At 40.9% G+C, this 17606-nt stretch overlaps 1 protein-coding gene across 2 annotated transcripts in view; it reads right to left on the bottom strand.

Annotated features, from left to right (window-relative positions):
- SND1 (staphylococcal nuclease and tudor domain containing 1) overlaps positions 1–17606 on the bottom strand; it is a 422576-nt gene that overhangs the window by 159057 nt on the left and 245913 nt on the right. For both annotated transcript variants that reach the window (XM_047695928.1, XM_047695929.1), the window contains exon 14: positions 16790–16862. In XM_047695928.1, the coding sequence (XP_047551884.1) occupies positions 16790–16862 (73 nt within the window). The remainder of the gene's footprint in view (positions 1–16789; positions 16863–17606) is intronic.

Raw genomic sequence — 17606 nt, 5'->3', positions numbered from 1 at the left:
CACCTGCAGGAGCATTAGGCTGTGCGACAGCTTTGAGCTTGGGAGGCTGGCGTTCCAATCTCTGGCACCCTCAACAGAGGTTTTCTCCTCTGACTCTCCTCCTTTACCAGTTATTAGGTTAGGATGGCGTGGCTAAGCAAAGCTTCCAAACTTGCAAGCTAAGGACAGACCAAAGGGCAGAAGGAGCAGCACTTCCCAAATTGGAAGAAAGCCACAGAGCATGTCAGAGCTTCATGTCCCAAATATGGAGGAGAAGAAATTTCTCTGCAATCAGATTTGAAAGAAACTTTGCCTGTTGCTCTCAGGAGCCCTGCAAAGGACAGGTATTTGTAATATTTGTATTTGGTCGGTCTTGTCCACCATCTATTTTCTTTCCAAAAGGTCCAATAATGATAAAAGAAAGGACTTCCAATGCTGAGATGAGAAGACACAACCTGTGTTTAGAAGAAAAATGGGCAAAGCAGTATTCCGATGGACGGTCAACAGCAACCTGAGTAGGAAAAAGTCGGATCGCATTACACAGGTAGATTAGGGAACCCCAGAATATGGCCTGGACATCAACTGTAAACACCCCAAACTGTTAACAGCTTAAAACTCCCTCAACGGGGGCTGGATAAACCAGCTGCGGTGCTCACATAACGGAACACTACTCCGCAGTAAAAACAATACAGGCAACAACACAGATGGCCCTCAAAGGCAGGATTGCTTTTCTAGAACACTGTGGCAAAGGTTAGGGTAGAAGGTCAGAAAACGGGTCAGTGGCTGCCAGGGACTAGGGGAAGGGCCAGAGGTGAACTCCAAGGGCATGGAAGAATTTTGTGGGATGATGCAATAGTTCTATTGTCCTGACTATGGTGATGATTACATGTATACACTGCTTTTCAAAATGTACGTCTATCAAAACTGACAGAATTATATATTACAAATGATATAGTTTTATAAATTAAACCTAAATTTTAAAAAATAAAAAAAAATTGGCCTAGATTGGTAGCTTATGCAAAATTTTAATTTTTAACTTAAGAAAACCTTTTTCCTATTCAACTAATTTGTAAGTATCTCAGAGTTACAAGTTCAAAATGAAGAACTTTTCATGCTTCAGATAAACTGCCTTATCTGTTCAATGAATTAAAGTATTTTAAAAATTCAAGCAGAAAATAGTTTAGATGAGAAAAATCATGAGGTTAGAAGAGCACAGAAAAAAATCTTATTGGTTTCCCAAAAGCAGTATAAGAAAGTATTAATTCTTAGGCAATGGCTAAAGGAAAGCATGATACCATCCTCAACTGGCTATGTAGAGGAAATATTTTGTTCAAATGAAGAAAAAAAATACTACTAAGTACATATCCAGACCGACATTTCTTTTCTACCTTGAAATAAAATCATGTGATATGGCTTAATGTGAATAAAATAATATCTACTTCTTTATCAAATGAAAATTCTATACTAGCTCAGAGATTATTCTTTTATTGAATGACTTTCAATTTCCCAAATTTAACCAGCTGAAATTATACTGTGATAACCATTCAATTTAACCTTTAGAAATGAAGTCATTGCCTTTTAGTGGAAAAATCTGCATTTTATCATCAACAGGAAATACAATGCCTTTGGCTTATTCTACAAGACCTTTTTAGTCCTGTAACTTTAGCACAGAAAGAGCAGATGGTGGTATATGTTGTGCCTCATATAAAAAGTGGATAAGTAAGTATTTACCTAGTTAGAATAAACTATCAACTATCCAAGCTTGCTTTCTTCCGATATTCAATCCTCTTTCTCTAACTTGGATGAGGTGGGAAGCTCACTGAGGTGGTATGCCAAGGGATGTCTTTCGTCAAGTCTGCCAAACCACAGAACTATCTCAAAGTTATGACTCGTAATTTGTGAGGTCCAGAAAAGTTTCTAAAAATAAACCCTACCTTCCTTCCCTCGTCCCAAACTGTCCCTCTCCCCATTTCTCCAACTCTAACTTCCCAACAGATTATTACAATTTTTTTTTAAACTGATATTCAGTGTTAAGACTTTGCAAATTATAGCCCTACATGAAGTGCTCCCCCTTCTTTCTCTTGATGACTTCTGCATGGTGGCCCATGAAGCCTGCTTTATAATGGATACCCTGGGCCTTCTCTTCACAAAGACCCTGGAAATTCCCTTTCCATCCTATCCTGGGTTATGTTTCCTAGATCCACAACTTCCTCTTTCTTGGTTTACTTCCTTTCCACTAGGAAAAAAAAATCCTATTCTTATTTCATGGAGAAAATGTCTTCTCTCTCTGAGGTCAGGTAAGTTAATACGGTATTGTTTTTGTAGTTTCAGTCAGGAAAAACACTATCCATAAATACTTTGAGTCAACAGATAAATTCCTTTCATTATTCATCAGCACAGTAATAAAGTATCTAGAGGAACTTCACATTGGAAGACATATCTTCCAATTATTTTCAGGTTAAATATTTCTCAAAAAAACCATATAATTTATCCAGATTGTAGACATCTGATTTGTAATACAGAATTAAGTTGATTAAAAAATAGTTAAAGGAAACGTTTCTATGTTAAACTGGTAAAGATAACTACAAACAATGACAAGAGAAAAAGGCCATTTACATTTAAAACAATTGTGCTGTTGGGGCACCTGGGTGGCTCAGTAGGTTAAGTGTCCAACTCAGGTTAAGTGTCCAAGGCTCAGGTCATCATCTCAGGTCATGAGATCAAGCCCCACGTCAGGCTCCATGCTGAGCCTGGAGTCTGCTTCAGATTTTCTCTTCCTCTCCCTTCCGCTCATTCTCTCACTCATGTCTCTCATATAAATAAAATCTTTAAAACAACTGTGCTCTTCCTTTTCTAAAAATGAAATGTGGAATCTTTGTTGGAAAACCATCACAGACGTCCTGAACATTTCTGAAAAAGGGCATGTGACTGGTCTAAAAGCACAGCTTATACGGTAGGTGACAGTGAGAATCTGAAACAAAGCAACTAACTGGTCTTCTGTTCTGGATGTCAACTACCAGGCCACGATGAAAATCAACAGGGTTGAAATACATTTTTTTCTTTCAAAGTTTCAGATCAATTTTTATCACTTCCAAAGTCTCCTCTATAGGGAAGAGGCAAAAATTTATTACAGAAGCAAAAATGGCTTCAGAGATAATTAAAATAATATGTGCAGAGTAAAGAATTTAAAAGACAGTCTGATGAAGCAAAAGTTTCATTTCATGGGCAAATCAAGAACTCAGGGGCAAGGAAATTGATGTCATGCTAAACTCTACCTCACCTGAGAAAAGAACCCAACTTCAGAAAAGGATAAAGAAAAAAAATCAGTAAGCAACCTGTGACATAAAATTTAAAAAAAATCAAAATAAATTTTATTATAAAAGGTTAGAGGATTAAAATAACTCAATACCCCCTAAAATACTCTGAACATTCATTTTCACCTGGAGACATACCAATTTAGGTCCAATGAATCTTAAAGAAAGCTTTTTTTATTAGGTTTAATTCATTTTCTTGAGGCTCTACATTTTAAAATATTTTATGTTATTTGAATTCAATTAATTAACATACAGTGTATCATTAGTTTCAGAGGTAGAGTCCAGTTATTAATCAGTTATAAAGCCCTATGTTTTTAAAGGGTTAATAAAATAGATAACTAAAAAATTTGGAGGAGAAAGTTCTAGTTTTTGAGACATGGAGAAAAATGACAACTATTATGGCATAAGTTTATTATTAATTAAGACAGAAAATGATTGGTTTTGAAGAATATATCAAACCAAAAATCTAATCATTTCATTCAATAAAGATTTATAAATGATGATGTTAAAAAAACACAAAACTATATGGTATCCTTTGGTATAAGTGTCCACATAAGGGACTACTCTAAGAAAATAATTACAGACTATGAATTAGCTAAAGAAATAAAAATGTTGTTTCTTTTTAGTTTTTAATTAATTAATTAATTAGAGAAACAGAGAGAGAGAACAAGAGAACAAGCAGGGAGGGGCAGAGGGAGAGGGAGAAGCAGACTCCCTGCTGAGCAGGGAGCCCAATGTTGGGCTTGATCCCAGAACCCTGGGATCCTGACCTGAACGGAGGGCAGACGCTTAACTAACTGAGCCACCCAGGTGCCCCTAAAATGTTGTGTCTGAAAGAAAAGAACAACTGAAATAAATATCCAAGAATAAATATCCAGAAAGCTTGGATATTCCAAAGAATAAATATCCAGAAGCTCACGAAATAAATTACAGTACATCAAGAAGACAGAAGACTAGGTAGACATTAAAAGTATGGTTCAAGAAGACATTCATGTGCAAAAATATAACAGGAAAAGACAATTAAGCACCTACTATGTGCCAGGCATTGTTCAAGGCACTGACGGTATAGTTAAGAATTAAACAAAGTTTCTGTCCTAAAAACAGTTTATATCATTTAAAGGGGAGGGGAGGGAGGAAAAATTTTAAAAACCCGTATTCTGGTACATAGATGTATTTTTACTGACAAAATTCTGATGGTAGCAGTAGAGATCATTTTCTTCTTTTTGGCTTACTGATTTTTTGATGCATTTAAAATAAAAAATTTTGACAGAAAATTTGTGGTACAAAAATGTGTAAGCTTTTGTTTTCAAAAGAAAATACATTAACATTCAGTGCTGATTCAGCTCTGCCCAGATAAACTCACAAATTACTCAGGTCAGAAAACTGTCTCCCCAGTTGTTTAAGAGCCAAACTCAACATTTTCTACAGTAATAATAGGCTTAAATTGTAATAAAACTACCCTTACAGAAAAGGGTAGTTAGAAATGTAGCGTTTTGGATGTACCGAGAAATTCTAATTCTTCCTGAAGAAAAATACAGATTTAACTCTGCCTCACCTAGTGACTTTACAACTCTGGTTTACTGTAACCACATGTAGATACTGTATTGGGGTTCTTGAAGTACAACCCTAAGGATCTAGCTTATCAATGGAAACCATGTACCCCAGAATGCATGAGTGATGGCAGAGAACTCAGACAGAATTTTGATCAGCATACCCAAACGAATCTGGAGGATCTCCCATCATTGTCATATCTTTCTCTAAGAGTACACAGGTAATTATGGATGCCCTGAATTTCTTCAAAACCACACAGACACCATGATTACATACATTTATCTACTTACTATTCTTAGGAAACTCTCTTAACTGTGATGGCACAGAGCCATAAGACATTGCTCCTGAGGATAATCCAGTTGGGAAAATTCACTCTTGCTCCCTATGCCCCTTCATTTAACAAAAACTGCTCTAAAGTCACCAGTTAACTGGTTTTGCTAAATCCACTGGATAGTTCTCAATCTTCATCCTTCTTCACCTTGAAGCAGCATGGTTAAGTCTTGTGCTGTAAGGCTCTCTCTTCTTAGTTACTAGGATTTTCCTCTGATAGCTCAGGAAACACATTTTTTACGTTTGTTTGGTGGGTTATACCCACCAAACAATGTATGATCTTTATATTTTGCAGATAAAGGGCTTGGCCTAGAGGCTCTTCTCTTGATATTCTCTGGGAATTTTGTATATTCACACCACATATATACCCAAGATCCCTAAGTTCATGCATGAAGCCCAGGCAACTTTTTGGGGCCCTAGACCATTTGAATGGCTCCTGGTATCTCACTTTTAATGTGTCCAGAAATTCTTAGTCCCCCCCCCCCCAAATCTACACCACCAGTATCTACCATATGGGAAAAGCAGTACCACCAAATCACCTGTTGTTTGTAGTCAGACACTTAGAGTGGTCATGCATGACGCCCGCTTTCATCCCCCTGATGCAAGCAATGACCACATTCTACCAGTCCTACCACCAAACTAGATCTCAAATTTATCTTTCCACATCCACTGTCACAGCCTCAGTTTCCAGCTATTGTTCAGTACTCCAGTAACCAGTGTCTTAAAGCCACTCTTGCTCAAGTCTATCTCCGGCAGCAGCCAGGGTGGAGGCAGTAGGGTGGGGGAGGGGATGATACATAATTATAAAATGCTGACCTAATTAGTCTCTCCCTTGTCAATGATTTCTCATTATTCTTTGGACAGATTTCAAAAGTTCTCCTCAAGGATCACAAAGTAAATGTTTCAATCATTTGCTGTCTTAATTTCAATCACTATCTTCAATATTCCAGCAACAGTGGCCTTGCCTCTTAGACGCAAGCAACTTCCTACCCTAAGACCTTTCTGTATAGAGTTTGATTCTTTAGCCCTGAACAAGATCTTCAATGGACTCCTTCTTTAGACCTCACTTTATAATCACTTAAAAGACTTTGTCTGACCATGTGGAATAAGCTCTGGCCCTGAGTATACACACTCACTACTAGCACAAGCGTAATTATATAAAGAATTGCAGGGGCGCCTGGGTGGCTCAGTCAGTTAAGTGTCTGCCTTTGGCTCAGGTCATGATCTCTGGGTCCTGGGATTGAGTCCCCAGCCAGATCCCTGCTGGGGGGAGGGTGCAGAGCCTGTTTCTCCCTCTCCTGTTGCACCCTCGCTTGTGCTCTCTGCCAAATAAATAAATAAAATCTTAAAAAAAAAAAAAGAAAAAGAAAGAAAAATTGCATATGCTCTGTAAGGACTGTAACTGTCTTGTTCAATGTCATATCCTCAACACCCAGCATTGTGTGTGACATATAAGCAGCACTCAATAAATACTTATGGTCTGATCATTCATTCACTGACTCAACATGACAAATGCATTTAAAAAAACAGGCCAGATGGCATATGCTAAATGTCTAAAGAGATAAAGGGGTGGCTAAAGTACTCAGAAGAGGGAGGTTTATTATGTGGGACTTGAATTGGATAAAGACTTTAGAATACAAATACAACTGATGATGGCAGTGGTAGTTACCATGCATAGAGGACTTCCTATCTGCTCAGTAGATGCTCGGCAATTTGCTAATAATCAGCACCACCATGTGAACCAGGGATCTCGGCTGAGCTCTTGTTGTGTCAACGGCTGTGAGTACTCCGCACATACTAAGGGATTTGATCACACCACAACCTAATGAGATAAGGGCCATTATTATTCATTTTACAGTGGAAAAATTGTGGCATGGAGGGGTTAAATAGCTCCTTCAAGGTGACAAAGTCATAAGCAGTGGGGCCAGGACTTGAGTTTGGCTCATCTGATACTGGACCCATGCTACAGATCATGACTCCACACTGCCACTATACTGTAGTAAATACGCACCCTTTCCACTGCATCCTTCTACAAGCCTGTCCACTTCTAGGTACCAACCAGCATAGTTAACCCTGTACCTAGCAGTCAGGGTCACATAATCTTCTGAACATAGTATCATATTGCTTTAGGTCACCACCTGGCAAATCAAATCTAAACGAGGCTCTGTGAAGAGATACAAAAAAAGACCTCCCTTCCCTAGGAGTTTAGAAACGAGTGCAGAAAATCACTGCACATGTCAACTTGAGAATAGTTACCAATCAATACACCAATAAGCACAAAATCATGGTAGTAAGTGATTATGTAAATGCCCAAGAAAGGCGTGAGCAGAAGGCAGTGAGGATAGAAAGGGGAAACTGCCTGGAAGAAAGGACATGCCCTGAAGGAGGAGAAAGGCATGGTCAGGAGAGGTGAAGAGAGTCCTCCAAGAAGAAGAAATGCCATTCAAGAAACACTAATTAATAACACAGTCCACAATGAGAAACTGAAATGGGCATGGACTGAATGACATAGGAAAACAAATGGTTTCTACAGTGGGTGAAGTATCTGGACATGCTGCAGTAATGTATTATCAATAGAACTCTAAATTCAAAACCTTGGTAATAACTTTTTATTCTCAGACACCCCCAAACCTGACACTGTCTTAGGAATTCTATCATTTCTTCCTGAGAACACCATTTCTTGAAGAACTGAGGCACAAAATTACTAGGTAATTTCAAGCTGACCCTACGCTCTGATTCAAGGATATTTATCTGGACATCAACACTGCAAAGAGAGTCCAAAATTCTGTACAACATATTCTGTAGGGAGTATGTTGGAAGCATGCTAAATAAAGCCTTAAAATACGAATAAGCACAATGTCTATGTTAGTAAAATGACTTACTTTGAGATGTTTATATAAGCAATAGCCACAGGACAAAACGAGTTCAATCTAGGGCTAAGCAGAGTTATGATGGTGAAGTGGAGAGTGAAGCCAGGGTTGGCTAGAAATATTTCAAGTTCTATCACATCACTCAGCAGCCACGAGACAGAGGAGACAACCCAAACACACACCTGAACCTGGGAATCAAAAATTTTATCTATTGCCTTCAAAATATCCTAACATTCATTTGGCTAAGCCTGTGATGGGCTCGTTTAACCAATTTGGACCCATGAAATAGAATCAAAGAACAATATCCACATGCATCCAGAGAACAGGAAAGTAAACTCAGGAGCATGAACCAGCAATACCCAAATCTATCTAGAGGCTGCTCCCTGTGGGAAGAGGTGTCACTTCGTTTGGAAGAAGCTCCTGAACTCCCTCAATTTCCTTTCTCTTTCTGTTGGCTAAAGGAAGAAAGTAGAAAGTCATTATTAGAGCTCAGGACACTTAAATGAAAGCCAGGACCCTGTTTCTAAGGGGCTCATTTGCATGCATTCCTGTGTGTGAAGTCATAGTTAAATAAGGAATCAGAAGGGAAATAGAAAAATCTGTGGCAGAAAACTTCCTGAAACAGAGTTCAGCGCAGGGACATATCAAGTCTGATTATTTTGGAAAGAAGAGGTTTTATCATCAGACGCAACAAATAACGAATGCCTGCCTTTGATCGTGCTCCACCTCTGGGCAAGTCACTTGATCAAACGTTTCTTCAGAAGTGCTGAATTGCACTGCTGGGACACACTCAGCAAATGTCAAATTGTGCCCTGTCTTCAATGTCCAATCTCTTTACCTCCATTGGCTAGGGTACCTGAATTTTCCACAACAAAAACCTATTGGTGAACATAATGGTAGACCAAGTAAGGTACAGGGCATGGAAGCAGGCATTCTGTAGATGAAAGAGACATTCACTTTACAACTTAAAAAAAAAAAATTACTTTCACAATGAAATGACTCTTCACATTTCTGGGTATACAGCAAGCAATCAAAGACCTTTCAAAGCACATGATTACATGATCTCTTATTGCCCAATCTAGAAATTGATATTCTATTTCTCTTGTTTCTGCAATTGTTTCTCCTCTTAAAGAATAATTCCCCCAAATGGAAAAATCATGACTATTTATTTATTTAAAGTAGCCTCCATGCCCACTGCGGAGCCCGGCGTGGTGCTTGAACCCACAACTCCTGAGATCAAGAGTTGGACAACTCAACCAACAGAGCCACCCCGGTACCCCCAAATTGTGACACTTTAATACAAATATAAAATGAACACAGCAAATATTTATTTTAATCCACTAATTAATGAGGCACCCAAGAAGATACTACAACTATTCAAAAGAGAATCCGAAGACCACATATATATAAGGCAACCAGGATGCTGAAATGAATTGACTGAAGATGCAAAACCGTAGAGTAAAACTACAGAGTGAAAATATAACATTTGAAATAATTTCTTTTACAGGGTGGAAATCAACCATGTTGTATGTATAGGACCATATTTGTACAAGCAGGAAATCATCTGCATCATCACATCAGGCCTTCACAAGTTAAACACTCCCTGCAGAGGTGTAAGACTGCCTGGCCACAAAGGAGCAGACCCTGACAGAATCAGATAACCCCCAGGGTTGACCAGGCAGAACCCAGAATTCCTCTGAAAGAATACCGAGTAATTTTTGTGCCTGTCCCAAAGTCTTTAACAATTTCTCCTGATACTCCCAACTAATGGAGATGAGATACTGTGTCCTAAATTTAGTGCCCTATGGTGCAAAATGAAGAAAACAAACAAACAAAACTTAACCCGCTAACAAAACCATGCACACAGACATAAAAGGAACAGAACTGAGTGGAAGAGTGGATTTAAATTTGTAAAAGGAGGTACCTTAAACATAACCATCACTAACTGTGGTAAACACTGAAATATAATCTTGAAATAACTCCAGCATTTCTTTCCAGGTTTCACTGAGAAACTCATTCAGTCTGAGAAAGACGTCTCTCCTCTGCCCACTGAGCATAAATGCTTTCAAATTTTGTTAGAAGGAGAAGGGGATACCTGCAGTTCTGGGGAGTTTGAACAGAGAGCTTTAAACAAGAACAACTGGCCACAAAGGACTACTATGGCTGAAAGAACAATGGACAAAAAGACAGTGAAGCAATGCCCTCAACTGTCAGGGGTTAGAACAACTAGCTGAAACAAACTCCCCCAACACAGTCAAGGTCACCTTAATAACATCCAGCTCTGGAGGGGAGGAGTGGGGAAGAGAGGAAAAAGTTAAAGAGAAAAGAAGACACCCCATCCATCTTAGCAGCTAAGAAACTTCCAGAGCAGCTGCCACTTGGGAATCACAGGTACCTTGTGCCACAGGGCTGCAGTACATGTTTCTGTGCTGCGAGAATCCAAGTCAAGGAGCTGCACGCTGCAGTCCGCTTGAAGTTTAAGAACCTTGAGTGGGGACGGAGGAAGAAGGGAACCGAGGAACAAGATCTTCCCCCAGATTAGCAACATCTTAAACTTTGAAATATATAGGAGAGATGAAAGAAAACAACCACAAGAACCCATCACCACTACTCATCATGCTTCCCCACAGGGGGCCACCATATTTAGGGAGCACATCATGCTTGCCCTAGAGAGCAAGGTTAGGAGCCAGTGAGAGTTCCTATGGGATTTCTCCAGGGTGGCAAATGCACAGCCCAGCCGTGGGGGCCAGTGGCGATGGTGTGAAAGGAGCTCTAGCGCTGAACAACCCTCCAGGTCACAGAAGCCCACCACGCAGAAACCATAGGCTTTGGCCTTGTGTAGTTGGTAAAAAAGGGACATCAGAATTAGACTGGACGCTAAGAAAGAGTAAGAGAGGGAAGCGCTATTAAAACAACAAACAAAAAATGAGCAATGGTGCCATTAAGGTACGGTGATTAGAAAGAATAGAAAGGTGGCTGAAAAAAACTATAGATTAATGCAAGAAGACCATCTACACATGTGGGCCAGAAGACATGGAAAAGGAAACCAATTTCACATTGACCTAACTTACAAAGCCTCTAGGTGATGGTATGGTTTTCACCTTCTTTGCACTTACAGGGCAAACCAGTTTTAACTTCCCTTTAGCCAAAAAGGATATTATTATTTAACTCTTCCAGGGAGGCCCAGATTCATGGGGGAGTTAGGGAAAGAGAACTTCTGTAAAGGGGTTAGAGCCTCAAGCAAAAGGAGGATAGCTTAAATACCCCCAGGAAAAGAGGACAATACAAGTATAAGAAAGCACTGGAAAACTAGGAGCTGAAGGAAAAGGTCAGGAGAAAATGCTAGAGAAAAATCCCATTTCCTTATTTATTTGAGAGAGAGAGAGCATGCGGGGGTGTGGGGGCGGGGGTGGGCAGAGAGAAAGTGTGAAGCAGAATCAGCAAGGAGCACAGAGCCTGACACAGGCTGGACCTCAGGACCCCGAGATCATGACCTGAGCCAAAACCAAGAGTCAGATGCCTAACCAACTGTGCCACCCAGGCACCCCTATTTATTTATTTTAAAGAAACACTTCGGTCCTTTATGTCTGTAAGTTAGCGTCTCACTGGTCAATTCAACCAGTATACATTTCGTGATATACTAGAGCAAGAGGGACCCACAAATTTGACCTTCTACTTCCTACCCCCAGAGCTAGTCTTTGGATCACTCCAAGCTCTGCTTTAAGGAAATTCTTAGCATTAATACTACACATGTCCAATAAAATCATCATGGAGAGGTTATGAGAAAGTTCCCATGTAACAAGAGCAGGGAACCAAAGTCCAAGTGAACAAAGCAGCAGTGAACAGAAAAGACGACACAGGGATTTACTGAAGGCAAGAAAGGAAAGCAAGCAGCAGCAGTATTAATAGAGGAGCTGGGGTGCCTGGGTGGCTCAGTTGGTTAAGCAGTTGCCTTCAGCTCGGGTCATGAACCCAGGGTCCTGGGATCGAGCCCCACATCAGGCTCCCTGCTCAGCGTAGAGCCTGTTTCTTCCTCTCCCTCTGCCTGCCTCTCTGCCTATTTGTGATCTCTATCTCTCTGTCAAATAAATAACTAAAATCTTAAAAAAAAAACACCCCAAAACTCAAAAAACAAACAAACAAACAAACAAACAAAAAAACAAAACAGAGGAGCTGCACGACTCTGTATCACGAAGCGGCAGAGATGTTCAGACAAGGGAAACTCCATCTGAGGGACCTGCAGGAGCATGACTAGACAGGACAGGCAGCTGGCCCTGGCTCTGTCCTCCTGCACTGCTGGCAACAAACAAGAGTCCCTAACTCCTCACGCACCAGGAAAGAAAGAACAGACACAACGGGAAATACAGGAAGAGTGAAACAGATAGTGTGACTCACTGAGTACTACTCACGCACCAACAGAAAAGGAAGGAGTGGAGGGGGTGCAGGAGGAAGTCAGCCCGTGCCGGCTGCAACCTGAGGAGTGGGCAGCTCCTCAGAACAGTAATTGATTTGTCTGATTTACCAGATCAGTAAGCCACGCACCAGCCCCATTTTATTGCCTGTTTTACATTCTATATCTGCAGGAGATTGTATTTATTACAGAACAGACTACAGCAAAAACAATAATAAACCCAAGATAAGAAACAGCCTTATATTCCACTGACACGCACATTCCAACTTTTGTTTGCCGGTGAGGGAGGGAGGGGAGACTGGATTGAGGAAAAACAAACCCCGCTAAGAATAAAAATGTGAATCTATGAAGTGAAGCTGTCACCACAGAACCATCCCCCAAATCAAATCAGATCTAGTGCCAAGTCTGTCAAATTCTTAGTTGGTTTCAAATTCATAGGAATATCCTGGCCTAAAGGGAAACCAGATGATTAGAGAAAAGACAAACAATGACCAGTACTTAAAATATTCCAATCTCTTCACCTTGAAAAATCAGAAATAAAGGAAATTATTAACTTCTTCAGGATCCAAATCACCAGACTGGCAGTATTTTTTTCCTTAGTGGTTACCCTGAGAACAGATGCAGGAGATGCAGAAACAAACCCCTATCCAAAAGGTGGGGTCCACTCGGTCGCTGTTACACGCAAATGCGGTGTACCTTATGGAAAACACTGCACTCAGCGGACACTAGTGGCAAAAATCATCTATGTTAACAAGAAAACAACAGAGAAAAGAACCACCCAAAAGTTGAGAGCTCACAACATTTCTGAAAAATCAAAAACCTGTCAGAAGCTCACAATATGGGACGTGGTACCAGAGGCTTTAATGGCAGGGACAAACACAAAGTGAAAACACATGTCGAGTAACCCATACATCCAGTCCAGTCCCGGGAAGCCAATGAATGTATATGAAAAGGCCTCTCTGTTTTACTGCCCAGAGGCTGGCCTCCCTCTCTTCCCAAAGCAGGTGCTCTTCCTCTATCTCCTGTGCTGGGATTACTCCCTTCCTAACACAGAAGTCAGCCATGCAGGCCTTAACACCTGCTAAGGCTCGGTACCAGGCCTTTTAATGCACTCTTGACCTTTACACAGTGAAATCATCTTTGAAAGTGCAAGAGAGGAGATACGGACAATGGGAAGAGACTCAACTCTAAACGTTGTTCTAGGCCATTAAGCCTAGAACAAATTACATCCACAACGTAAGATCTTCTATATAGCATATTTCTTGAGTGTGTTTAGGAGACAAAAGTGTGATCTCTTTTCTTTTCTTTTTATGTCTTTTCTTTTATTCCAAGGACGTATATTGAGATGACAAGAGGCATTATGCATAAATACCGGTCTACATTAAGTTATTCTGGCCACATATTGCATATCCCATCAGCTCAACAAACACTTCCATTTATCATGACCTACACCCGAGAGGAGGAACAATGAACTGGGGAAAGACCCAGTTAAAAGAAAGAAAGAAAAAAAAAAAGACTCAGAAAGTTTTATAAAACCATTATGAATGTGTGTATTTCATTGTTCTTATTGGGGGTGTTTGGTCTTCATCTGCCTATTAAGTGATTTGCCTGTCTGATCCCACACACTCACCTGTCCCCTGGACAGTAACATCGCCAGCATGCTGCAAGAAGCCGAAAAGCCATAAATGGCACAAGGGAGCCCAACACACACATACTTAACACAACAGTGTGACAGAAAGAAGCGGGGGTTAGAAACAGGGAGACAAAGTTCCTCTATTACAGAGGGCACTTAAAAAAAAAGGGCCTGCGGAGCTGAATCATGTGTGATGGAGGTAGACAAGGTCACTCTGACATCTATTTAAATGGAACAGCTTTTTCACTTTCTCTCTCCCACTTGTTCAAGCTTTCCTTGTTTATTTATGCGATAACTGAGGGAGATTAAACTCACATGTATTTTTAAATACCAGAAGAGCAAACCAATTCTCCAAAATCAAGACAGAAAAGAGAATAAAGAAATGTATGAAAATGAGCTATAGCTGGGGAAGGAGGAGAGAAAAAAATAGGAAGAAAAAAAATTGAAAACAAGTTTCATAAAGACCATTGCTGCAAAAAGGAATAAAAGACAACACCAAAACACATCAAGGCATAAGTGGGAGATTCAAAGACAGCAACAGAGCATTAGGACGCGACGCAGGCAGGTGCCAGAAGCCCAGCCCCAAGGTAAGCGGGCCTCCATTCAAAAACCTGCTGAGGTCTTCCCCTCCCTGGCAATGGGAAGTCTGAGCAAAAGCATGAACTCCACAGGCCAAAAGGCATCCCACTATCCCCAAGGTTTAATTCAGCCTCTAGAAGGCCCTGGAATGCAGACCTGACATAAGTTTTTGGATGGGCACATCTGGCCCCGGTGTAGAGTCATCAAAGTTTTATTTTCCAAAACAGTTATTTATAACTTTCTTCTCCCTCCAGTTGAACAGCCAAAGACTTGCCCTTTGATTATTCCACCATCTTCGACAAAAGAATATTAAGGAAAATATTGTAGATAATTTCACAGGAGACACACGCAGCAATGATCACATATGTCAACGATAATAGGACAAGGTGAGCCACAGGGGAATCAGGCCTATTACCAGCAAGCCAGGAGTCCCACCTGTTAACGAGGAGCCCTAGCACATCCATCTTAGTCACCTGGGGCTCGAAGGCCGTTGGCAATAGGTTTCTGGGCCTCAGAGGAATCTTAGCTACAAAGAATGTGTATCAACGTACCTCACTCATTAAACTGAGGCATGACTTTTTGACAAAAGTCCACTCAATGTAGGGAATACTATTTACTCTGTAGTCTGAAGTGATAGGTCAGAGTAAGAAAAGCTCAACAGAATCCCATTGCTTCAAATGAACATGGTACTGCTATACCTGGGCAAGGGACAGCTGTCCAGACACATTTATAATAAGCAATCACAAGGAACAATAAGCAAAGTCTCAGCTAGGCTTGGGAACACAACATAATAAGAAGATAATACACTCTAATCCGTCACTGCTGTGGGTGAGCTCTAGAAGCTTTTGTTAATAGAAGCATTTTCTTCTGGGTGACCAAGGCAAGCTCTCTGAGTCTCCAAAAGCTAAGATTTACTAGCCCTTCCTCAGTCATCTCCCCAAGGTGATGTGGTCCCCCTTACACATGACCTGAATCCCCTCCTTAACCATAAGTTACTATGGAGTTGAGATGGATGGTGTGTGTCCCAGGAACAGAGGGTAAACTGAGGAGCCAACAAGCCTTCTCTGGGCCCCGGACCAAACCAACACCTTGGCGGCTCACTCTCCCCTTGGTCGGTTCTGTCTCTCTTCACAGCAGTTGCTGCTGCCTGACACTGCCACTTCCCCTGCCCACCTGCATGCAAGGATTTTTTTTTTTTTTTTAAGATTTTTTTTTTTTTATTTTATTTATTTGTCAGAGAGAGAGCGAGAGCGAGCACAGGCAGACAGAGTGGCAGGCAGAGGCAGAGGGAGAAGCAGGCTCCCCATAGAACAAGGAGCCCGATGTGGGACCCGATCCCAGGACGCTGGGATCATGACCTGAGCCGAAGGCAGCGGCTTAACCAACTGAGCCACCCAGGCGTCCCTGCATGCAAGGATTTTTATCAGTTTGGTTCACTGTTACATTCTGAGTGCCTAGAGCAGTTCAGGCACAGTAAGCACTCAAATACTTGCTGAATAAATGAATAAACCTTCTTAACTGACACAGGTATTGTCTTCAGCCAAGAAATCTGAAATATGCAAGGGTAAAGTCCTATGTCAGCTGTCATTCGGACACAGCCCTTTGGGGGCTCGGAAGTATTTGCACCTTCCATTCCTCTACATCCTCTGTATGTATTAGCTCACAGGATGGGTGCATATGCCTCCCCCTCAGAGACGACCTGAGGAAAAAGAAGCCACTAATTTTTAAGGTTGTCCTAAAATCTACACTTGACCTTTCTCCATTAAGACTTACTAGTCACAGTGATAACCAAACAGGGATTTAAAAAGGAGGTAATTTTTTCTTACTATGATTGGGAAGAAGTATCTCTAACTCCTCATAATGAAAGAATGGAAAAGTAGCACAGTAACAGTTCAGGTGAAGAGACAGGAGGAGGTTTTATGCCCTAGTTTGAATTCTGCTTTCTCAGAATATAAAACAGGATCTCCATAGATGCATAAGCAGCAGCCCTAGAGAAATTCACATTCTGTGTCTGAAAATAAACGAGTTATAGAAAACACATAAGCTGAAGTCCTTTGGTGAATAAGCAGCCAAGCTCCTGTCACCTATGAGCCACACAGCTCTATTCAGGGACACAACTCACCCCAGATATGTCTGCGACACGGTGGATAGGCACTTCCTTTTTGCTGTGCAATCCTTTGCCATTCTTAATAGCTCTGTAAAGGAAGAAGAAAAAACCTAATTAATATACAAATCACATTAGGAAGGGGCTGGGAGGATGGGAAAAAAGGGGTGAGAAGAGAGGTCGTTCAAATTGCACAAGTCACACTGTCATTACACAAGTCACACTGCACACTTCTGAGTAGCCAGTCTCTGCAGGAGCATTCGGTAGAGGGGAGAAGACAAGCCTGTTCTTCTAAGCCCAGGACTGAGTACTTGGCTGCTAGTTTCAGCTAACAGTGTGCCTGGTAATCAGAGAGAGCTCCCGAACTTGTTTCCAAATTAAAGGCATTGTTCCAGGCACAAAAGAAGAACCAGTTGGAAGAGCACACTCCTAAGAAACAGAAGTAATAATGTTTCTTTTCTGCATTTAATCACATGAAACATTTTAAATGCAAAATATGCAGCTAGTGTTCCAATTCTAATGGAAATAAGTTCCTCCTAGGTAAAAAGATAAGTTGTCCTGAATGAATAAACACTATACGGAAAAGTCATTTTTAAGAGTGGGGGAAAAATTAGCAAAAACTACGTTTTAAGCCTCATTTTAAATCAGTTTCAGGTTATAACCACAGCGGATTTAGCAAGGGATTTGGGGGAACTCTGTCACACATCTGATCACTGGTTGGTTTGCTCCAGTCTCCCATCTTTTATCTCCTAATCCCCCGAGTGGTAGCTTCGGGAAGTCGAAGCAGCATCAGTGTGTGTGATCACTCCTTTAACAATGAAGGACCGGAGAATAA

The sequence above is a fragment of the Lutra lutra genome, chromosome 11 (genome assembly GCF_902655055.1).
Source record: "Lutra lutra chromosome 11, mLutLut1.2, whole genome shotgun sequence".
NCBI classification, from domain to species: domain Eukaryota; kingdom Metazoa; phylum Chordata; class Mammalia; order Carnivora; family Mustelidae; genus Lutra; species Lutra lutra.
The sequence above is the reverse complement of the archived record's forward strand: the minus strand, read 5'-3'. Positions and strand labels throughout refer to the sequence as shown.